At 36.4% G+C, this 18,700-nt stretch overlaps 1 protein-coding gene and 2 long non-coding RNA genes across 3 annotated transcripts; all 3 read left to right on the top strand.

Moving 5' to 3' along the window:
- Nucleotides 1-8,541: 8,541 nt before the first annotated feature.
- Nucleotides 8,542-10,677, top strand: LOC148739656 (uncharacterized). Its single transcript, XR_015997034.1, has 3 exons — nucleotides 8,542-9,243; nucleotides 9,801-9,872; nucleotides 10,614-10,677. It is a non-coding gene; the product is annotated as an uncharacterized LOC148739656 (long non-coding RNA).
- A 3,183-nt stretch (nucleotides 10,678-13,860) lies between these two features.
- LOC148739657 (G protein-coupled receptor GRL101-like) lies at nucleotides 13,861-17,022 on the top strand. The gene is made up of 6 exons (XM_088749528.1): nucleotides 13,861-14,661; nucleotides 14,864-14,945; nucleotides 15,450-15,515; nucleotides 15,660-15,740; nucleotides 16,398-16,448; nucleotides 17,000-17,022. Exons 1-6 carry the CDS (start codon nucleotides 13,888-13,890, stop codon nucleotides 17,020-17,022), a joined length of 1,077 nt encoding a protein of 358 aa, XP_088605654.1. The 5' UTR covers nucleotides 13,861-13,887.
- On the top strand, nucleotides 16,378-18,363 carry LOC148739658 (uncharacterized). Its single transcript, XR_015996824.1, has 4 exons — nucleotides 16,378-16,448; nucleotides 17,183-17,233; nucleotides 17,902-17,949; nucleotides 18,262-18,363. It is a non-coding gene; the product is annotated as an uncharacterized LOC148739658 (long non-coding RNA).
- The last annotated feature ends 337 nt before the right edge of the window (nucleotides 18,364-18,700 follow it).

The raw sequence follows: 18,700 nt of genomic DNA on the forward strand, positions 1-18,700 counted from the left end.
TTCTATTATTCCAAAAAGAAACCAGTTGCATTTAAACTTGTGGGTGCCCCCTGTGCAATTAGCATGTCAAAAGACATCTTGGAATATCCTGTAAGATTTAGAGCCAGCCAAAGTTTTTGATAATTCAAAGGGCGCTAAATCACATGTACAGATTAGGAAAAAAAACATAAACATCAATTTACTGACTGTAATCCAGTTCTAAAATTGGGTACTACTCTGTCTGGGTATGAATTATTGACTAGAATTAAATTTGTTAAGTTTCTATGTAACCAAAATGTCAACAACAAATTCAAGACATGTTTGGGTTTACTTAACTAACTAATAAGTTATTTGCTAATGTATTTCTGCTGTGCTATACGCTATAGAACACTTATCTAAGTGTACAATATCCATAGGTACTTGTCTGAAATGCGATTGCAAAACTTTCCCCAGGGAATCTTTGACAACAACACAAAGTTGCGAGTTTTGTAAGTAACTTTTTTTCGTCTCCACGATCTTCTTACTCAAGACTACCGACAAGTGAGTCTTTTACTTGTGTACATAAAGACATCTCGAGATCAAGTTTCAAAGATGGAAAAAATCCTGCCCTTTTGATCTCATAATGTGCTCCAAAAGAAGCAAATCAGACATGGTTTGATGCTACGCTGGATTTAAGAATTTAAGGAATGCAACCAGGAAATTACCATTCATAGAGCCAACGTTTCGACACTCCTGTCTAGTGCCTTCTTCAGTGATGACCTGTTCGTTGCGATAAGAGGTCCTTGAATACGCTCACTAATTAGCTGCCCTTTTTTCTGACGAGGTGCAAGTAGGCTTCAGGTAGTAAGCCGCCATTATCGCGCTTTAAACATAAGCAGAAATCGTAGACAGTCAACGACTTTGACGACGGGCGTGTAAATTTCGGTATTCACTGTGGCGGACGGACGAAGGAAAAATCATTCGAAAGGCTATTACTGCAGCTTAAATACTCTAAGTTTTGCAGATTTCCTGGAGAATAGATCGAAAATAAGGGAAAGCCCTTGCTTTCAATGATGTCTCCATTTAAAAAAAATTTCAAAGTTGAAAGGAAGTTCTGAGGGGAACATCAGACATGGCACTTAATATTAGCTACCGTGACAGAGCTGAATAACGCATGCACATGCGCTCGGTTTTTGTCGCGAGAAATGGATTTTTGAGCAATAATAATAACGATAATAGTAACTTTATTTAAGGAGGGTAATACATGACTAGTTCAACTGATGAACTAGTTAGTGGCCCTCGATCCTAAAATTACCATAATTAGAGTTAAGATGTATGTAAAATGAAGTCGAGGATTATAAACAGGTCTGTAAGAATGCAAGCTAAAAACTAAATAAAATAGTATTTGCCACATGGGTCGGGTTAAATATAATATGCTGGTTGAGTCGTCTCGATTTCGCGATTGAAACGAGGGTAGGCGAGATTTAATTTACTATCGCACTCGGACTAAAATGTTCTACTTCATCGTAGCTCGTTAGGAAATGTCTGTGAAGGGCCTATCTGAAAGGAGCAACTGTTGTCACCTCTTTTTCTACTGAGGTTAGAAGGTAGCTAGTTCCACAGCCTTGTCGCAGATACGCTGAGGGTCCTTCCTCCCTCGGTTTCGCGAATGAAACGAGGGCAGGCGAGATTTAGTTTACTATGACGACAAGTTCGTGAGTGTAGGTCTGCATTAAATTTAGGTATGTCGTATATATATGCAGGACAGTTTCCTAGTAAACACTTAAAAATTAAAACAATCTTATTTAACTTGACTTCGTCATAAAGAGTAAGCCACTCGAGTTTCTTAAAGATTTTCACGCTGTTCGACCTTGTATCAGCTTCCAAGATTTCCGGCAGCGCGTTTTTGAAACTTGAAGACTCTCATTATGTTATCACTTGAACAGTTCGACCAAACAGTTGATCCATCTAACATTAGTTGTTTTACCATTACGTTATAGTATGATATGCGCTGTTCAATGGGGAGGAATCCTCTCATCTTCCTAAGCAGTGCTATTCTTTTGGATAGTTTCTTACACAGTTCTTCAACGTGATTATTAAAGTTTAAGTGTCGGTCAATGATATTTCCTAGGAGTTTCTGCCTATCCACCTGCTCTGTATTTGAGTTACCACGGAGGAAGATAAAGAACTATCGACGATCTTATTTGAAAGGCGTTTCCCGGTCACTAAGAGACATTTCGTCGTGGCGGCGTTTTGAGTAGTTTGCAGAGTTGACTTCCTATTCTGTTGCCTCGAGGCGTCGTTTCCTTGCCGCTTTTCTTTAAAAAAACAGCCTTTAAAAACTTGGTACACCCCCCAAAAAATTTTTCGAAAATTAATATTCTCCTTGAAACATCTGGAAATAAGAAAATACCCTTGGACGAAAACAAAGTTCCCCTGTTTTAAATGTCAGCCCTCGTCATTTCCGATAATTTCGCTAAATTTTAGATCTAAAAAAATCGAGCCCACGTTGATGACCGCATACCCTCTGACGTAGCATTTCATCATTCAGCCCTGTCAATCAGCTATCGTTTTCTTCAAATTCCTGCTTTTTTTCGATTTTTAAGAGCGTGTCCACGAGAAAACCGGGGAAAGGGAGATAAACCTCAAATCACCGATTTGGCTCAAACTTGGCACAGACGCTAAGTATCATGAGTAAACAAATGTGTGAAAATAATACGTCAAAATATTTAATTCTCGGGGAGATAGAGGGTCCCCTTGGGAAAACCCATATTTCATGCATTTTTTGCACAATTGATTAGCTGACTTTGCATTGCTGCTCTGGCAAACTGAAAATCCATCTGCAAATTAAATTGAGTGGATTGTATTTTATATTTATCAGACTTCTAGAAAATTGAATTGTTTTAACTTTTTAATTTCATTTCTTCCCTTACCTCTCGCTTAAGTAAAGGCGACTTTTTCTGGTTTTTACAAAGTCCAAAAATAAGGGTATTTTAAGGCCCAATAACTCCGATGAGCAACCCCTTCCGATCATTATTTCTATATGGGCAATGAAAGCCATTACTGGACTTCCAAAATCAGTAATAACATTTTTGGGCAATTTCTTTTTCATAGACCGTGCTGACGTGAGATTTACATCCACCTTCCACTTTTTGGTCTATATCATCAAAATTTCGTACACCACATCTTTGTTTTATTGACTTCAAATAGCTTGAAATTTACAAGAAATTTCCCAGAGAGTATCGTTTAAACATCAACGAGGAGAGAATCTCTGAATAGTGCAAGTTGAGCCATTTTTGAGAACTTTTTCACAACCATAATTGGATTATTCTCGAGGAGACGCAGCAGTTGATGATGAACATCAATGGCGCATGTAATCGAAGTTTCTGACTTAAGAAGTCAAGGAAGAAAATTGAAGGTACATACATGTCTCTGTGGTGCCTCAGTTGCAACTTTTGGCTTGATATCATTTGTTAGATCAGTAGCCATTGTGTCCACAATGTACCAGACTCGATTTGCTTCGTTGCCTTGTTGAAATACTAAACGGAGACAGAGCTCTTGGGAAGATCCACCATAATGATTGGTCTTTTACGGCGTGATACGTGTCGACTTACATGATATATGTAGGTGGCAAAAAGATAATTTGATGCCCTAAATGCTGATGTTAATCAAAAGGACAATCCGCCATCTTTGATAAGATCGCGCCTGGAATTTTGTTCAGCAATCAACTTTGACATTTATTTGGCATGTTGTGTTTTTATTCTACAAAGTTTAAAATGTAACAAAGATTAACGGCTACCAAAATATTTGACTTGTTAATTACTTGATAAGCTTGAGATAGTTGCTGGTTCACCGAAAAACAAATGAGCCGGTGATATATTGGTCCCCCGATAGCACAAGGAATGAAAAAAGGTTAAAAACCTGACACGCATACAGAAATCATGTACAAATTTTATCCGAGGCTTACTGCATACATTTGATATATAATCTCTTGCAGCTGTCTATTGTAACATCTGGCTCTTCGTCTAGATGTACCTTAGAAATTGGTCAATTGCAAAAGTGCTGAAAGGTGGGTCGAGGAAAGGGGGGGGGGGGATCAACAATCAATTTCGAAGTAAGTATCAGACAAAAGTGACCCGCTCTTAAAGGCTGCAAATAATAACCGACAATCCACTAATGTTAACATCAAAACCAGGAAGAAAACCTCCTTCATGCGCAGACGCTTCTACTTTTCAGAGTGACGCAAGCAGGCCAGAGACTATGCTTCCCCGAACACCTTTAAGTCCGAAAATGTTAAAATGCACATTTGGCAAAGCAATTGATAAGAGAAACTGTGTACCAAGGACGTCGGCATGCATTTCAAGATTGTGGGAGTATCAGACTCAGCTTCATTGTCAGACGGTGAGTACATGAGAGCAGGATTTTGCGACACCAACTCTCGTGTATTTGCAAACATCCCAGGCATAAAGTGATATGAAAGGCAACTAGAATCCTCTCTTTCACATTTCGCGGATCCTTGTGTTTTCGCAAACGTCTCTGAGGTTGTCAGGGGGCAAACATAGCAAGTTACTACAAGAAAGATTATGGCAAAAGGTTGTTTCGACGTCCAAGAAAACAACTTTGAAGAGACGTGATCGCTTTTTTGCCGCTGTTTTTACAGGAATTAACTCAGCCAATGATTATTTATATGAGGAAAATGTAAGTTTTTTTTGCGTTCATTTACGCAACACCCCTCGCATATTTTTAACTACTTCAACTTTAGATGGTAATATCCAGACAACCAATCAGAATATCGAAATAGTCTGACATACTTTTGCTGATTGATGCCTTGAGACTGCGTAGATATTTTGCTTGTGCTGCATGTGGCATCCGATACCCGATAAATTCAGTAGAAGAACCCTCGATCGATTCACGTCTTACCGACTCCTGACATTTCCTAAAATGAAAACTCACTGACTTAAATTATATTTTTATCGTAATTTGTATTTATCAAGCTTTCTTCTGATGTGTAGTTTGTAAGGCCAGGATTTAATTAAAGTAGCGCGCGTACGAATTCTTTACTAAGGACACCCACAAAGGCGGGAAAAATTCTTACGTCTTGGATAGGATATTCGACCACAGAAAGTCGGTGGTAGTGTGACTAGTACTGTGGCATTAAAGTCTCATAGACATCTTCTTTCAAACTGATCCAATACCATCAAGTTAACTGAATTGGATAACTTTGACATTGCTGCATCCTTGTCCTTTACTAAAAATAAACATCGCTGATTTCCAAACACATACAATGTTGGAAGGTTGCAAAGGGATCACTAGATCTCGTTGTAAACTAATTCCCCTAGTTCCTCCGTCTACGTGATCAACGCTGCGCCATCCTTTACCAAACCGGCAATACTATTCAGCAGTCGAGCGTGAATGTAATATAATCTGTTACGATGTGGCTGGGGCAAAGAGGCAGCCTAAATATATTATGCACACCGAGGCCAGATATGATATGACAGTACACCCAGAGATTACTTATCAAATGTACGCAGTAAACCTTGGATAAAATTTGTGAGTGATTTCCATATACGTGTCAGTCTTTCAACCATTTTCTTTTTTTTCCCTGTGCTGATAAGAAACCAATATATCACGTGCTTATTTGTTTTTCGGTCAAATATCTTGGTAGCCGTAAATCTTTATTACGTTTTAAACTTTGTAGACTAGAAACAAAATATGCCTAATGAATGTCAAAGTTGAACGCTGAACAAAATTGCAGGCGCGAGCTGCTCAAAGATGGCGGATTGTCCTTTTGATTAACATCAGCTTTTAGGGCATCAAATTATCTTTTTGACACCAACACATATCATGTGCACCACAGAGACATTTATGTACTATCAAGTTTCTTCCTAGATTTCTTAAGCCAGAAAGTTCGACTACATGCGCCATTGATGTTCATCATCAACTGCTGCATTTCCTCGAGAATGATCCAAATATAGCTGCGAAGAAAGTTCTCAAAAATGGCTCAACTTGCGCTATTTGAATATTCTCTCCTCGTTCATGTTTAAACGATAATGTGGGAAATTTCTTGTAAATTTCAAGCTATTTTAAGTTAATAAAACAAAGGTGAGGTGTACGGAATTTTAATGATATGGCGAAAAAGCGGGAGGCAGATGTAAACCTCACGTCAGCATGGGTTGTAAAATAGATTGCCCAAAAATTTTATTACTAATTTTAGAAGTAAAGTGATGGGATGGCTTTCACTGTTCATATAGGAATAATTATCAGAAGTGGTTGCTCATCGGAGATATTGGGCCTCAAAATACCCTTATTTTTGGACTTTGTCAAAACCAGAAAAAGTCGCCTTTACTTAAGCGAGAGGTAAGGGAAGAAATGAAATGAAAAAGTTAAAAAAACTCAGTTTTCTAGAAGTCTGATATATATAAAATATAAAACTGTTGATTGAATTTGCTGATGGATTTTCAGTTTGACACAGTAGCAATGCAAAGTTAGCTAATTAATTATGCAAAAAATGCAGGAAATGAGAGTTTTCCCAGCGCTCCCCGGGAATTAAATATTTTGACGTATTATTTTCACACATTTGTTAACTCTGATACTTAGCCAAGTTTGAGCCAAATCAGTGAATTGAGGTTTATCGCCCCTGCCCAGTTCTGCCCGGGTTTCTCGTGGACAATTACATACAATCGAAAGAAAAGTGAGAAAAAAAAATGGATTTAGACGATACAAATACTTTGTACGGCGGCTTTTTTACCTTTGGGTATTTCATGTACGGTAATTAGAGTGTATTTAAACAAAATGGCACTAGAAGTACAAAAACGAACTGCTCGAAGGAGCATTTTTGCCGAAGTAATGGCTTCATTTCCTCGCTTCTCGCATCTCTGGAAAATGCCAATTTACAAATCGAAAAGGCACCATCTTTGGGATGCTTTTGGAGCGAAAAAATGTTTGCTTGGCGATGTAAACTTCTTATCTTTCGGATATAAGATGATGGGGAACCGAATCAATGCAACCGTTTACTCTTAGCAGACTAAAGAAACCTTGAAGGTAAGCTCTATTACAAGGGATAAAAGAAAGAGGGAGTGTGACTTTTATGTGGCTTTTATATGAGGTTATTGGAATGAAAACGTACCGTCTAAAACCATTTTTCTTACTTTTCTTTCGATTGAAATGCGGTTCGAACTTAACTCCATTTTGATGATGGGGAACGTTGGGTTTCTAGCAGTAATGGCACAAAATGTGGAGCAACTTCAGAATACCCGTCCACATCATTTACATGTGTCGGGAGGCTTTGAAGAATGAAGCATAATACAATAGATGCTATTCTTATTCAATGACATGTAAATGAGTGGCCGGGTATTCTGAAGTTTAGCCCAAAATGTAAAATATTTTCATTTTCCCATTATTTCCTTTATACTTCGCAGCCATATTTATTCCGCATTTCCGCACTTTGTGCATGCTCGCGGCCATTTTGGTAGCCATCTTGTATAGGATTTCTGGTTATAGTCGCGTGGACGGAGTTGATATGCCACATAAGGGCACTGGTGGTAACGTCGATTATTGGTGATCATTTTAGAATTGTCCCACCCAATTGTATGATTAGTCAGGCATGTGTGCTCCGACAAAGCTGAGTTTTCTTTTCTGCAAAAGAAGACCGCTTTTTGATGGTGTCCGGTCTGGTCCAAAAGTCTTTTCGTCCAAGTCTTTTCGTCCAAGTCTTTTCCTCCAAAAGTATTTTCATCTTAAGTCTTTAAGTCTTTCCGCGAAGCAAATAAATAGCTATTTGTTGGGAGCTGCCGTCATTTGGGTATGTCGGACACGTAGTGATGTTACACTTCGTTGTCTTTTACGCTCAGAGCCTAATATTCCCATTTCTTTCGATTGAAATAATTGAACGGCAAGCAAGTCTTTATTTTTGCCACTATTTAATAAAATATATGGCCTTAAAACTTCATTCATTCCCTGTGTATTAAATTCATGACATTGAATTCGTAAATGAAGATTGGTGAATCAAATGGGCAACGGCTCCCACTGATAAGTTCTTTATAGCCTTATCTATAATATATCTGCCTCGCTCTTCAAAGCATGCCGACAAGGTGGACCGCAATGGCCCTGTATTCTGTAGTTGCTGCAGTTCTTTATATAGCCTTATGTAGCCTTCTAAAAGTTATTTATTTGCTTCGAGAAAAGACTTAACAAGTAAACGAACAGACTTAGGTAAAAGTACTTTTGGACGAGAAGACTTGGACGAAAAGACTTTTGGACGAAAAGACTCGGATGAAAAGACTTCTGGACGAAAAGACCGTAATTCTCTCAACCGATTACTAAACTGACGTTTGGTCTGTCCAATATACTCGTGTTCACAGTCATTGCACGGAATAGTATAGATAGCGTCGGTTTATTGTTCTTGTGTGACAGGATCCTTAAGTTTGGCAAAAACATCCTCAAAGTCTGAAAAGGTTTTAGAGAACCTTAAACGTTGTGGCTATTCAAAATTCTCTCGATGGGTTCCGTAACACCTTAGATGTAAGGAATAGTAAACAAAACCAGTTGCTGGTTTGATCTCATCAGGATTTTTACCAGCTGCAATTGTTTCTGGCAGATATGGGAAAATGTTTTGGTATAGCCATTTACCTTTAGGACGTTAGAAACATATTTTCTCTCAGACTTCAAACAAGTGAAGACAGGTAGACAGTCCTCCTGAGTAAAGAGCCAAATCATACAACTAATACCAGGGACCAACTCTCGCACCTGTGGATTAAAAACTCAGATTTCAGACTATTTATCACCTGTTCATCAATTCCTAATGTACAGAAGAACAGGAATTTACAGATTCAGAGATAGACACTGTATTGTCCTATATTTCTGATAGAGCAGGAAAGATGTGCCTCCTTTGCTCCACAACAACGTTAAAAGCCTCAGATATCAGATATCTTGCTATGACTTACCCTTTAAGTGAGGTAATCATTCATTGTAGAACAGTCATCACCAGGCGTCCTTATTAACAGATTTTCATTAAATTTTTCATTATAAACTTAGTTTCATTACAAAACCAAGCGTATCTTTTTTGGGTAAAGTTGGTGGGAGCCACTCCTCACTCGATGTCACTGATATCACTTTTGCTTACTTGTCAAAACATCGGTAATTGATAACACCGACACTAATCCCACTAACCAGACAGATGAACTAATAATTGATTTTTCATGGTAAATAACGTAGACGCCTAAATGACAACGAACTGGAAGGAATTAAGGGAAGCGCTTTCAAACACTTGAAAGAGTTAAAAGAACTGTGAGTAAATATCAAATGCTATTGGAGAAGAAACTCCTTAACCTCAAAACAGAACTTTGCATCGTATCAGTTTATCATTTCCCTTTGCTAGATCAAAGTGTTTCAAGATCTGCATTATGACTTGTGCTGTGAAGTGCAACGAAAACACTATCAAGAAAAACAGATAATCACATTTTTAATCTGATAAAAACAAAAGTTACCAATGAAATTCTTAATACAAAGAAAATAGTTTCTCTAATCTAAATTTTATGAAAAAGCCATGACGGTATTGCTTTGCATTGTGGTGTTGTATTGTGTCGTCAGAGCCATAATATGGTTATTTGTTAAGCTGTGAATTAAATTATGCAGCTCAGTGTTAGAATAAATGTTTCATAAAGTAAGAGCATTACACTTCCCAACCACCCATTTGTCATTCATTTTGCCCATTCTTTTTTTTTTTTTTTCATTTTCATAATTTCTCTTTCCCCTCAATGACAAAAGACAGGTCAGTTAGAAGCAATTTTGATAGAAATAGCGGGATGTGATACAAAAAATCATGTTTCTCTACTTCAACATAGATGGTTGCAAGACAACAACATCACTGAACTACATCCTGAATTATTTCAAGATCTAGAAAACCTGCAGGAACTGTAAGTTTTTTTGCATATCCTTTCCTCAGAAATTAGCTTACTGACTGCTCATCTCTTTGTCACTGTTCCAATCATTTATTAAAGACTGAAAGAAATATCAGCCACTTGCAATATTTCCATAAGAACCAAAATGTAATCAATCAATTTAACCAAATTTTGATCTTTGTTTTTCTAATGATCAGAGTGTAAGATCTGCCGTCATTCAACGATGAAATCATGCGTGCCATAAAGTTTCCAGTCACTATGGGATATTTTTACCTTTTTTTACCTATTTTTATATCTTCTGAGGTCAAGAGCTCGATAATTTTTTTAATTATTTCTACCTTAGAAATGATTTTAAATGAAAGGGGAACCAGCATACCTCTTCCAACCTAAGAGAAGATAGTTTGGTGTGCTAGTTAATGTAAAACTGTCAGCTACGAGTTTCTCCTTTTGCTAGAAATATTGACCTTACAAAAATGAATGCGCAATATGTATATACTCGACAGTAACCACGATAAGCAATAAACAAATTGGTGCTGTTCATGCTGGTTTTATAGATAAGTGAACGTTAAGTTGTTTGACAAATTGTGAGATAAGATTAAACATTCATTTCTCTAAAATAAGCATAATGCCCAGATTTGACTACGATTTATTTTTTATAATTTTTGATGAACAGCATCTGTTTGTATGATTTTTGATTATGAATTATGAGCTACAGTCGTAATGAAAAGGCATTTTTTGTTTCATCATTCCTACCAGCTATCTGTCAAATAACAAGTTGAAGAGTCTACCACGCCGACTTTTTAGCAGCCTTTCCAAGCTGATACATCTGTGAGTGAAATGGTTATTTAACAAAGGAGATAATTGGTTAGAGCCAAATGATCATTTTTTTCATATTGTTTACAAAGGCACAGCGGTAACATCTCAAACATCATGGAGTTTTACAGCTTGATTTTGTAAATCTGATTAGATGAATAACAGAATGCTATTTCATGCAGTTGATGTGCTTTGTTAAGTAATGCTAAGGTACTTGGAGGTTTAAAAGTTTAAAAGCTTCTGTCTAATAGCAGCCTCAGCAACGCCTCGATTTCTTTCTGCTGGATAAACCATTAAGCTACAGCTGTGCCAGTGATAATGTTGCTAATGCTAGTAATAATACTAATAGTAATAATTGTAGTAATGATGATGAAATAGTAATAGTGATTAAAGTAATAGCAATAATAATGGTAGTGATAATGATGAGAATGATGATGAAAGTAATAATAGTTGTGACAAAAGATATAGTTTGCATTTGGATATTATCTTTCTTCTACAGGTGAGGTTGCTATTTTTTTTTGTACCTATTTTTTTGTTTTTGTTTTTTGTTTCTTTGTTTTGTTTTATTTTATAATTATTTCACAGCTGTGAGGAGTTTCCCCTCCCCCCCCCCCAAAAAAAAAAAGTCGAAAGTGCATATTTCCTTGATTGGCTTCTTCTTTCATTTTTTATGAGGGAAACAATATTTTATTTCCTTCATTTTTTCTCAAAATATGTTGACAGATGTTCTCATATTCTAGTTATTTTTTCATATTGTGTTCTTAGCAAGTTTAATATGCTAGGGTCTTCTTGGGCTGGATTTGAAGACATAAGACTTCTTCCTGGGAATATGTGTTAAAGATCTGGGGGAAATAAACTGAAAAGGGGAGGCCACTACACAAGTAGTAAGACACTTTTTGAAAGTTTTTCAACACAAACTGCCAATAATTATTATTCTATGAATCAGTTTAGATGGTAATTCTATCATTAGCAAATCCCTTGTAACTGTGGTGATCTCTTGTAGGGATTTGTCAAACAACGAACTTAGAAATCTGCCACCGCACATCTTCAGAAACATTACAGCAGTAGAATTTCTGTGAGTAAGATTCTTATTGACATTAAAGATTGTACTGAAAATTTTAGAATGTGGTAAATACAACAGCTTCCTAGATTAATTGACAATTCTAATTATAATGTACTTACAGAAGGCAAACAATAGTTTCCTTTGAAATATTATATATAGTAATATTGTATTGGGGGATCAAACTACCCAATAAGTTCGTAATTTGTAACAGGAACTGGATCATAAATCATTTTTCAAATTCAGCTTTAAACAATAGACTTCATGAAGGCGCTTGGGAATAAACTTGGGATTTTTTGAGCTTAACCTTGAAAGTATTATTCTCATGTCTGATGTTTTTCTTTGAAGAGTAAGAAATGAAAACTGAGAGCTATTTTATTGGAGAAAGCATTGTCACTGCCTTACCTGAACTACTGTAGTGGCCTAAAAAATGAAAAAAAAAAAAAAAACAGTGTTAAAGATATTACTCCACAGCTACATCTGCATATGTAGTCTAAACTTTCCATGGTGCTTTCCTCAGGAAATTGGACTACAATAAAATTGAGAGGCTTCATGAAGATCAGTTCCAGGGCTTGGTAAAGTTGATCGAGTTGTAAGTACACTCAGAGTTGAAACCTTTTCCCAAGATGAGTGGATTCGCAAACCATATGCAGCTCTGGCGAGGGGCTAACGCTCAAAACGTCAGCTTTTATAAATTCTTTACGGAGGCCATTTTACATATATCAACTCAGTTGATAACAGCAAAATTACAAGATTGTAGTGTTAACTCTGTCATGGATTAAATGTAATGTGCCACACACCCGATTGCAATAATATTATGTTACAGTATTATATTATTTATCTTTTATTCCTTTCGCCTGTTTAAGATATCTCTCGGAGAACAAAATCGTGACTTTGCCTGACAAAATTTTTAAAGGCGTCGGAAACCTCAAAGCTCTGTGAGTACAGTTAATCAGAAATAGAAAAAAAATCAGAATACTTAGAGCAATGGAAAGAGTATAACATAAGCATTTAAAATCTGAGATTTAAGTTCACAAATTCTAATATCAAGTAAATAAAAATAAGCTGATTAACAAAGTACTGCTGTAGTGATTTATGTTTGACTAAAAATATGGTCTTTTATGACCATACTTTTAGCAAGCAAGGTTAGATATAAGAAAAACGCAAACACCCATGGTTGAGAGCCAGATAGTTTCACTGCAGTTCCATGTAAATGTATGAGGAAACAGACAATTGTGAGACCCTGTCTACTTACTAATTGTGAGTTATTATGTTATTCGTTTCAGAGATATCTTCGGCAATAAGATACAAAATGTTTCCAGCACGACTTTCACCTATGCCCACGAATTGCGATTTTTGTAAGTGTACGGCAAATGAGAGATTTTCATCTAAGCAAGTAAACCTTGTTGCATAAAATTAATTACAAAGCTGGGCTTTCTTATGAAATATTTAGGTTCTTGGGTTTTTTTTTTTTTTTTCCCCCTCTTTTCTGTGCTTTCTGTTTTGTTTTTTTTTGTTTAAACAATAATAAATGAATCTCATTCTTCCAATTCAAATACATTTTTTGGAGTAAGCCAAATTAAATTTTTTGGTTTAATTTCTATATAATCCAACTTAATTTTATTCTGATTATTTTTCAAAATTGCAGGTTTATGCACTACAACCTGATGGCTGAGCTCCCTAGAGGACTTTTCACCCAGCAGTTGAAGCACGTTATCAGAGTGTAAGACTCCGTCCATAATAAACAATTACTTCAATCACCCCTCTAAAAAAAGTTTTAATAAGAGTGTATGTTATAAATCAATCACCGATTATTAATCGTTTGCAAATCATTAGCCCTTAATGTATGTAAATCACTGAATACCCATCGTTTTCTATCCGTGTAAGGTTGTTATTAATGCTAAATATTTCTTCTCTTTTTTTTCCAAATCCAGGACTTTGGACACCAACCTAATGTGCTGCCACCTCGATCTTTCCAGGCAGGATGCCGATTGCGACTATTCTTTCAATGACAACTTCGCAAGCTGTCACTCTATGTTCCGTAACCTTGCTCCTAGGAGAAGTCTTTGGGTTGTCGGTCTTCTGTCGTTGTTTGGGTCTTTGTTTGTTGTTGGGTGGCAGTATTTTTTCCCTTATAACAATGTGGTCCAGTCTATCATGTTGGTGAATCTGGGTATCTCAGACGGCATCATGGGTATTTACCTTATCATTATAGCTATAAAAGACCTACAATGGTCGGGGGAATACTACCTGCACGACTATGAGTGGCGCACTGGCTGGTTTTGTCATTTCAATGGCGCCATGTCTATCCTTTCAAGTGAGGTGTCAGTTATGATGATTTCTTTGATTGCATGGGACAGGCTCAAGAATATTGTGTTTCCCTACACTTTTGCAAAAATTACACCAAGCCAGACTCGTATAATGTGCGCAGTCATCTGGCTGGTGGGAGGCATTATGGCATTCCTTCCCTTGTCTGGGATGCGCTATTTTGGTGACTGGTATTATGGCAAAAACGTAGTGTGCCTGCCCCTGCAACTTTCCCCACAATTACAAGAAGGCTGGGAATACTCCACTTCCATCTTTATCGTTTTAAATTTCTCTCTTTTCATCTTCATTATGGTGGCTTATATTGCCATCTTGTTGAAATCATGGTCGTCACGTAGACGGCTCGGTGCACATGGAACTGTTCGTGAAATACAAGCAAGAGCACAAAGTGCGCAGGCCAAAAGAGAAAGAGCACTTGCCAAAAGAGTCTTCTTCATTATTCTGACCGATTTCCTGTGTTGGATACCAATCATTGCTATCGGCATCAAGTCTCACGTCGAGAAAACATTTGACCCACCTGGCGATCTGGCAGTGTGGATTGCAGTGTTCGCTCTGCCGATCAATTCAGCTATCAACCCATTGCTGTATACACTTTCTACTCCACAGGTAACAGGTTTATTTTTTATCACTTTTAGATAGGACATGACTGCCATGTTGGAATTTGCTTTCGTGTCAGAGCAGGCTGGCAACTTAATTTTGTAATTGTGACGACTGACATAACAAACAATGACCATAAAGACCTACCTAAATTTAAAAGAGATTATTCGAAAGTCTTACACAAAATTGTCCGTAAATTTCAAATGTACAGGTGCAAGCTATATTGAAACCTAAACTGAGGAAGTTGTGGTCCAATGTTCAATCTATTTTCTGCAGAGGACAAAATCAAGAAGGTACAGTTTTCCAATATTAAAATAGCAAATTTGACAACAATGATGGTGCTTCCCACCTCGAAATAAAGAAACTTCAAGGTTTAAGAAATTTTGTAATGACAAACAAGTTTCCTTTTAATAGTTTGTTCTAAATTTTTTACACCTGAGGCGTACGAAAAGCAATCAGAAATGGGGACACAGAAGCTTTAATGGGGGACGACCCAATAAGAAATAATTATTTCAGTTCGATTTGTGGAGGTTAGTATCTTCAAAGCCATGTATTAGGAATGTTGAAGCAAATTGAAGCTAGCCGCCGAACCCTTTTGAATAAGAATGTCAGCGGAAATTTGTAAATAATTATCAAAATATAGAAGAATCAACCTCTGTCTTCAATTTCAAGGTAAGAAGATTAGTACAAACCTAACTTGTAGCGGAATGATTTTTATGTAATAAATGTTTGGAAAAGTCTGACATTGACTTATTCTCAGTTGTTTTTGTTTTTTGTTTTTTTGTTTTATAACATAGAAGAAGCAGAAAATGACCAGCAAGGACAGATTGGAAATGAAGATGCACATGCTATCAACGAAGAGGGTAAAAATATAGTTCTTTTCAATGTAATTATACATAAGATATCCCCTCTCTACCTGGGAATTTTTTTGTGTAATGCAAAGAATAGAAAAGATGGAAAAGTTGTTAGTAATCCTGTTTTTTTTTCTTTCATTTTCTTCCCCATAGGAGAACATATTGAAATGCAAGCAATAGACCAACTCGACATTCCAGAAGTGGAAGCCCCTGAATTGCCTGCTCCGCAATCAGGTCCGTGCTCCCTCTGTTTAATTATTTTTAGACGGCAATTTGTAAATAGTGAAGTAAAACAATTATGTGGGAAACATATCGAGGTTATTATTCGACCCGAAAAACTTGCAACCTTGATACTGCTGTTGATGGCTTTGCAACCCAACTCCCTTGGCAGGTACATGTAGTCTAATCATTTAAATCTACCAGAATATTTATTCTTTCAAATTATTATATGATAAATAACTCTAACTTAAAAAAAATCCCTTTGCTATGTCGACAGCGATAGAACAAGCCTGTAGAGTGGCTGAAAGTACATCTTCCTCAGGTATAATTACTTGTTAATTGACATAAAACTCGCATTCTTGCAGATGTAAATATGAGCTGTGTAACATAACAAGTGTATATCCATCGAGAACTCAGCTAATTGATCATGATTCCAAGAACTTTGGTGCAAATATTTTTACGTTTGCACTCATCCAATTCTGCATATAAACTTGACCGAAAATATAATAGGTCTTTTTTAATATCTAGATAACTTGGTAATATATTTCGTCAATTATTAATTAATAGAATATACATATTATTACCGTTGCATTTGTTTAGTAATATATTTAAGAAGAAAACAGGAAACAGAAGGATCATGACATGGTTTACTCGACTTTTTCCTTTAAACAGATTATGAGGATGTTTTTGACATCCGTCCAGCCACTAAAAAGACTGTGAAAGGTATAACGCCTTTTCAGTTATTTATATTTTTGAAAGAAAATATACTATCATAAAACAATGAATCTAGGGATGCCTTGTACCACCCAAATTTTTTAGCTGCTACTACCAAGGTGGCGCATGGAGTACCTGACCGCATTGTTGTTTTTTTTGTTGTTTTTTGTTTTTTGTTTTTATGTCAAACCAACATGATCGGTATTTTGTATCATTAACGTTATCCTCACCAATCAAATCACAGATTCTAAGTTAGCCTTATGAATGAGTTGATGTGATTAGCTAGGTATTTCCCTCCTTTCTCACTGAACCTAACGGATCATCGCAATTGAAAAACCTCCAATTGACAAGTCGGCTGTTGTTAGAGATATGCAATTGATGGTCTTCAGGTGACAAACTAAAGGATATTGGTCAAAATTAGAAGCATTCACCTCAAAGGTGCACGCAAATAGATTTCCTCCCTGAAAATGATCAACGACTGGTTAAAGCCTTCAAAGGGTCAGTATCAGTGTACATGAATTTAACTAAGATAGATGTATAAGTATATTGTGAAATTTAAGGCTGCTCAGTGCAAATTGTTTAGAACTGTCCTCGTTCCTGTTGCAAATTACCTTATTTGGGTAAATAGTTATGTTTATATCTACACGTAGCAAGACTCGAATAAGTTGAGTAATCAGCTTTTGAGCCTTTACGAAACAACTATCAGTTTAGTCAAATAAAGGGCGCACTTGATATTGCTGCAGTAACCGTTCATCATGGAGAAAGCCAATACCGACGAAAAAGACGAAAAGGAGGTAATTATGTGTCTTCACCGATCTAAGGTTCTAATGATGAAAATTACATAGTTCTATGAAAGTGCTAATTAACGCTGAGTTAAATATCATAATGGATCTACAGAAAAAAATGTAGGTGACTCAAGGATAGGGTACGTGCTTGTAAAAACCTTTCTTATGGCAGACAGTAGTTGTAACTGTAGCAGCTGATAGAAGGTTCAAAATATATCGCGATTATTGGGCGTTTTAACGATAGAACTTTGATTTAAGTAAGATAAAGAGACATGAATTTTCAGGTTGTTAAAAAATAATAAGGGAAAGCGAGTATTAGCTTGATCTTTAGTCATCATTATTATTATTATTATTATTATTATTATTATTATTATTACTGCTTTTAAAAATTTACCGGGCAGTTGCATGTAGGTCAAGAGTATGCACTCATTGCACTAATCCAGGACCGGAGGTAACGGAGAAAATAGTGATAACTGAGATTAAAGGCCCTTCAACAAAGATATTAAGAAGTGAGAAGTGATAGTAGTTCATAGCTGACTGTTCAAACACTACTTCAAAATTGGGGTTGAGTGCTGTCCCTGGTGCCCCACCCAGAATTCTCGATAGTTTCATGGAATGCAAATAATCAAATTTATATGGTTTTATTAATACAATATTTTTAAAACCTGTTTGTGTAGTGCAAGAGGGAAAAAGTAAGCTTGTACCCGGAAAGCCCACTAGCGAAGGTAAAAAGAAATGAATTTATCTTTTGAACTCCGAATTATTTAACATATGTTGTATTTACTCCTGCATACAATGGGTGTTGGTGCATGCAATGGGTGTTGTTCTTAAGCTTGTTCATAAACTGGACCAATTTACTTGTCTAAAAGCGGGCAATGAGTTTACTATGTAGAATGTTTCACAAATTTATTTGACAGAAGTTGTTTTTTTACTCTACTCGTGACAGTAAGAGTCCATATAATATATGACATAAATCCAAAACATTACCTTGAAGGCATTTATACTTTATTCTAATTTATAACTTTGCTTTGATACAGCTAGAAAACCTGAGGAGGAGGTGGCGAGTGAAGACATTCCAGGGCCCGGTGACAAAGGTATTGGAGAGAGAATGGTTTTTGAATGATCACTCAAGAGGTTGAGCCACTTAATGAGTTATCGCAGCCTCGCTTTTACTTAGGTAGTCACTGGAAAAAAATATATTGGAGAAATTGGTTGAAAATCAATGACTTTTTGAAAACGCTTAAGTAAAGCAAAAAGTTGAATTACTGACTGGTGATGTACTATTCCATCAAATAAATCATTTTCTGAAGAAGCTAAAAAAATAAGGTAATAGTTGAATATCTCTGTAAGTAGAAGTGTCTAACATCGATGGACCGTTCTTACGTTCAAAATTCTAGTTCTTTTTAACGTACTCTTCTATATGGAATTAATTATCATGATGGATCTACAGACAGAAAACAGAAGTGACCGAAGGTT

The sequence above is a fragment of the Stylophora pistillata genome, chromosome 2 (assembly GCF_964205215.1).
Source record: "Stylophora pistillata chromosome 2, jaStyPist1.2, whole genome shotgun sequence".
In the NCBI taxonomy this organism is placed as follows: Eukaryota; Metazoa; Cnidaria; class Anthozoa; order Scleractinia; family Pocilloporidae; genus Stylophora; species Stylophora pistillata.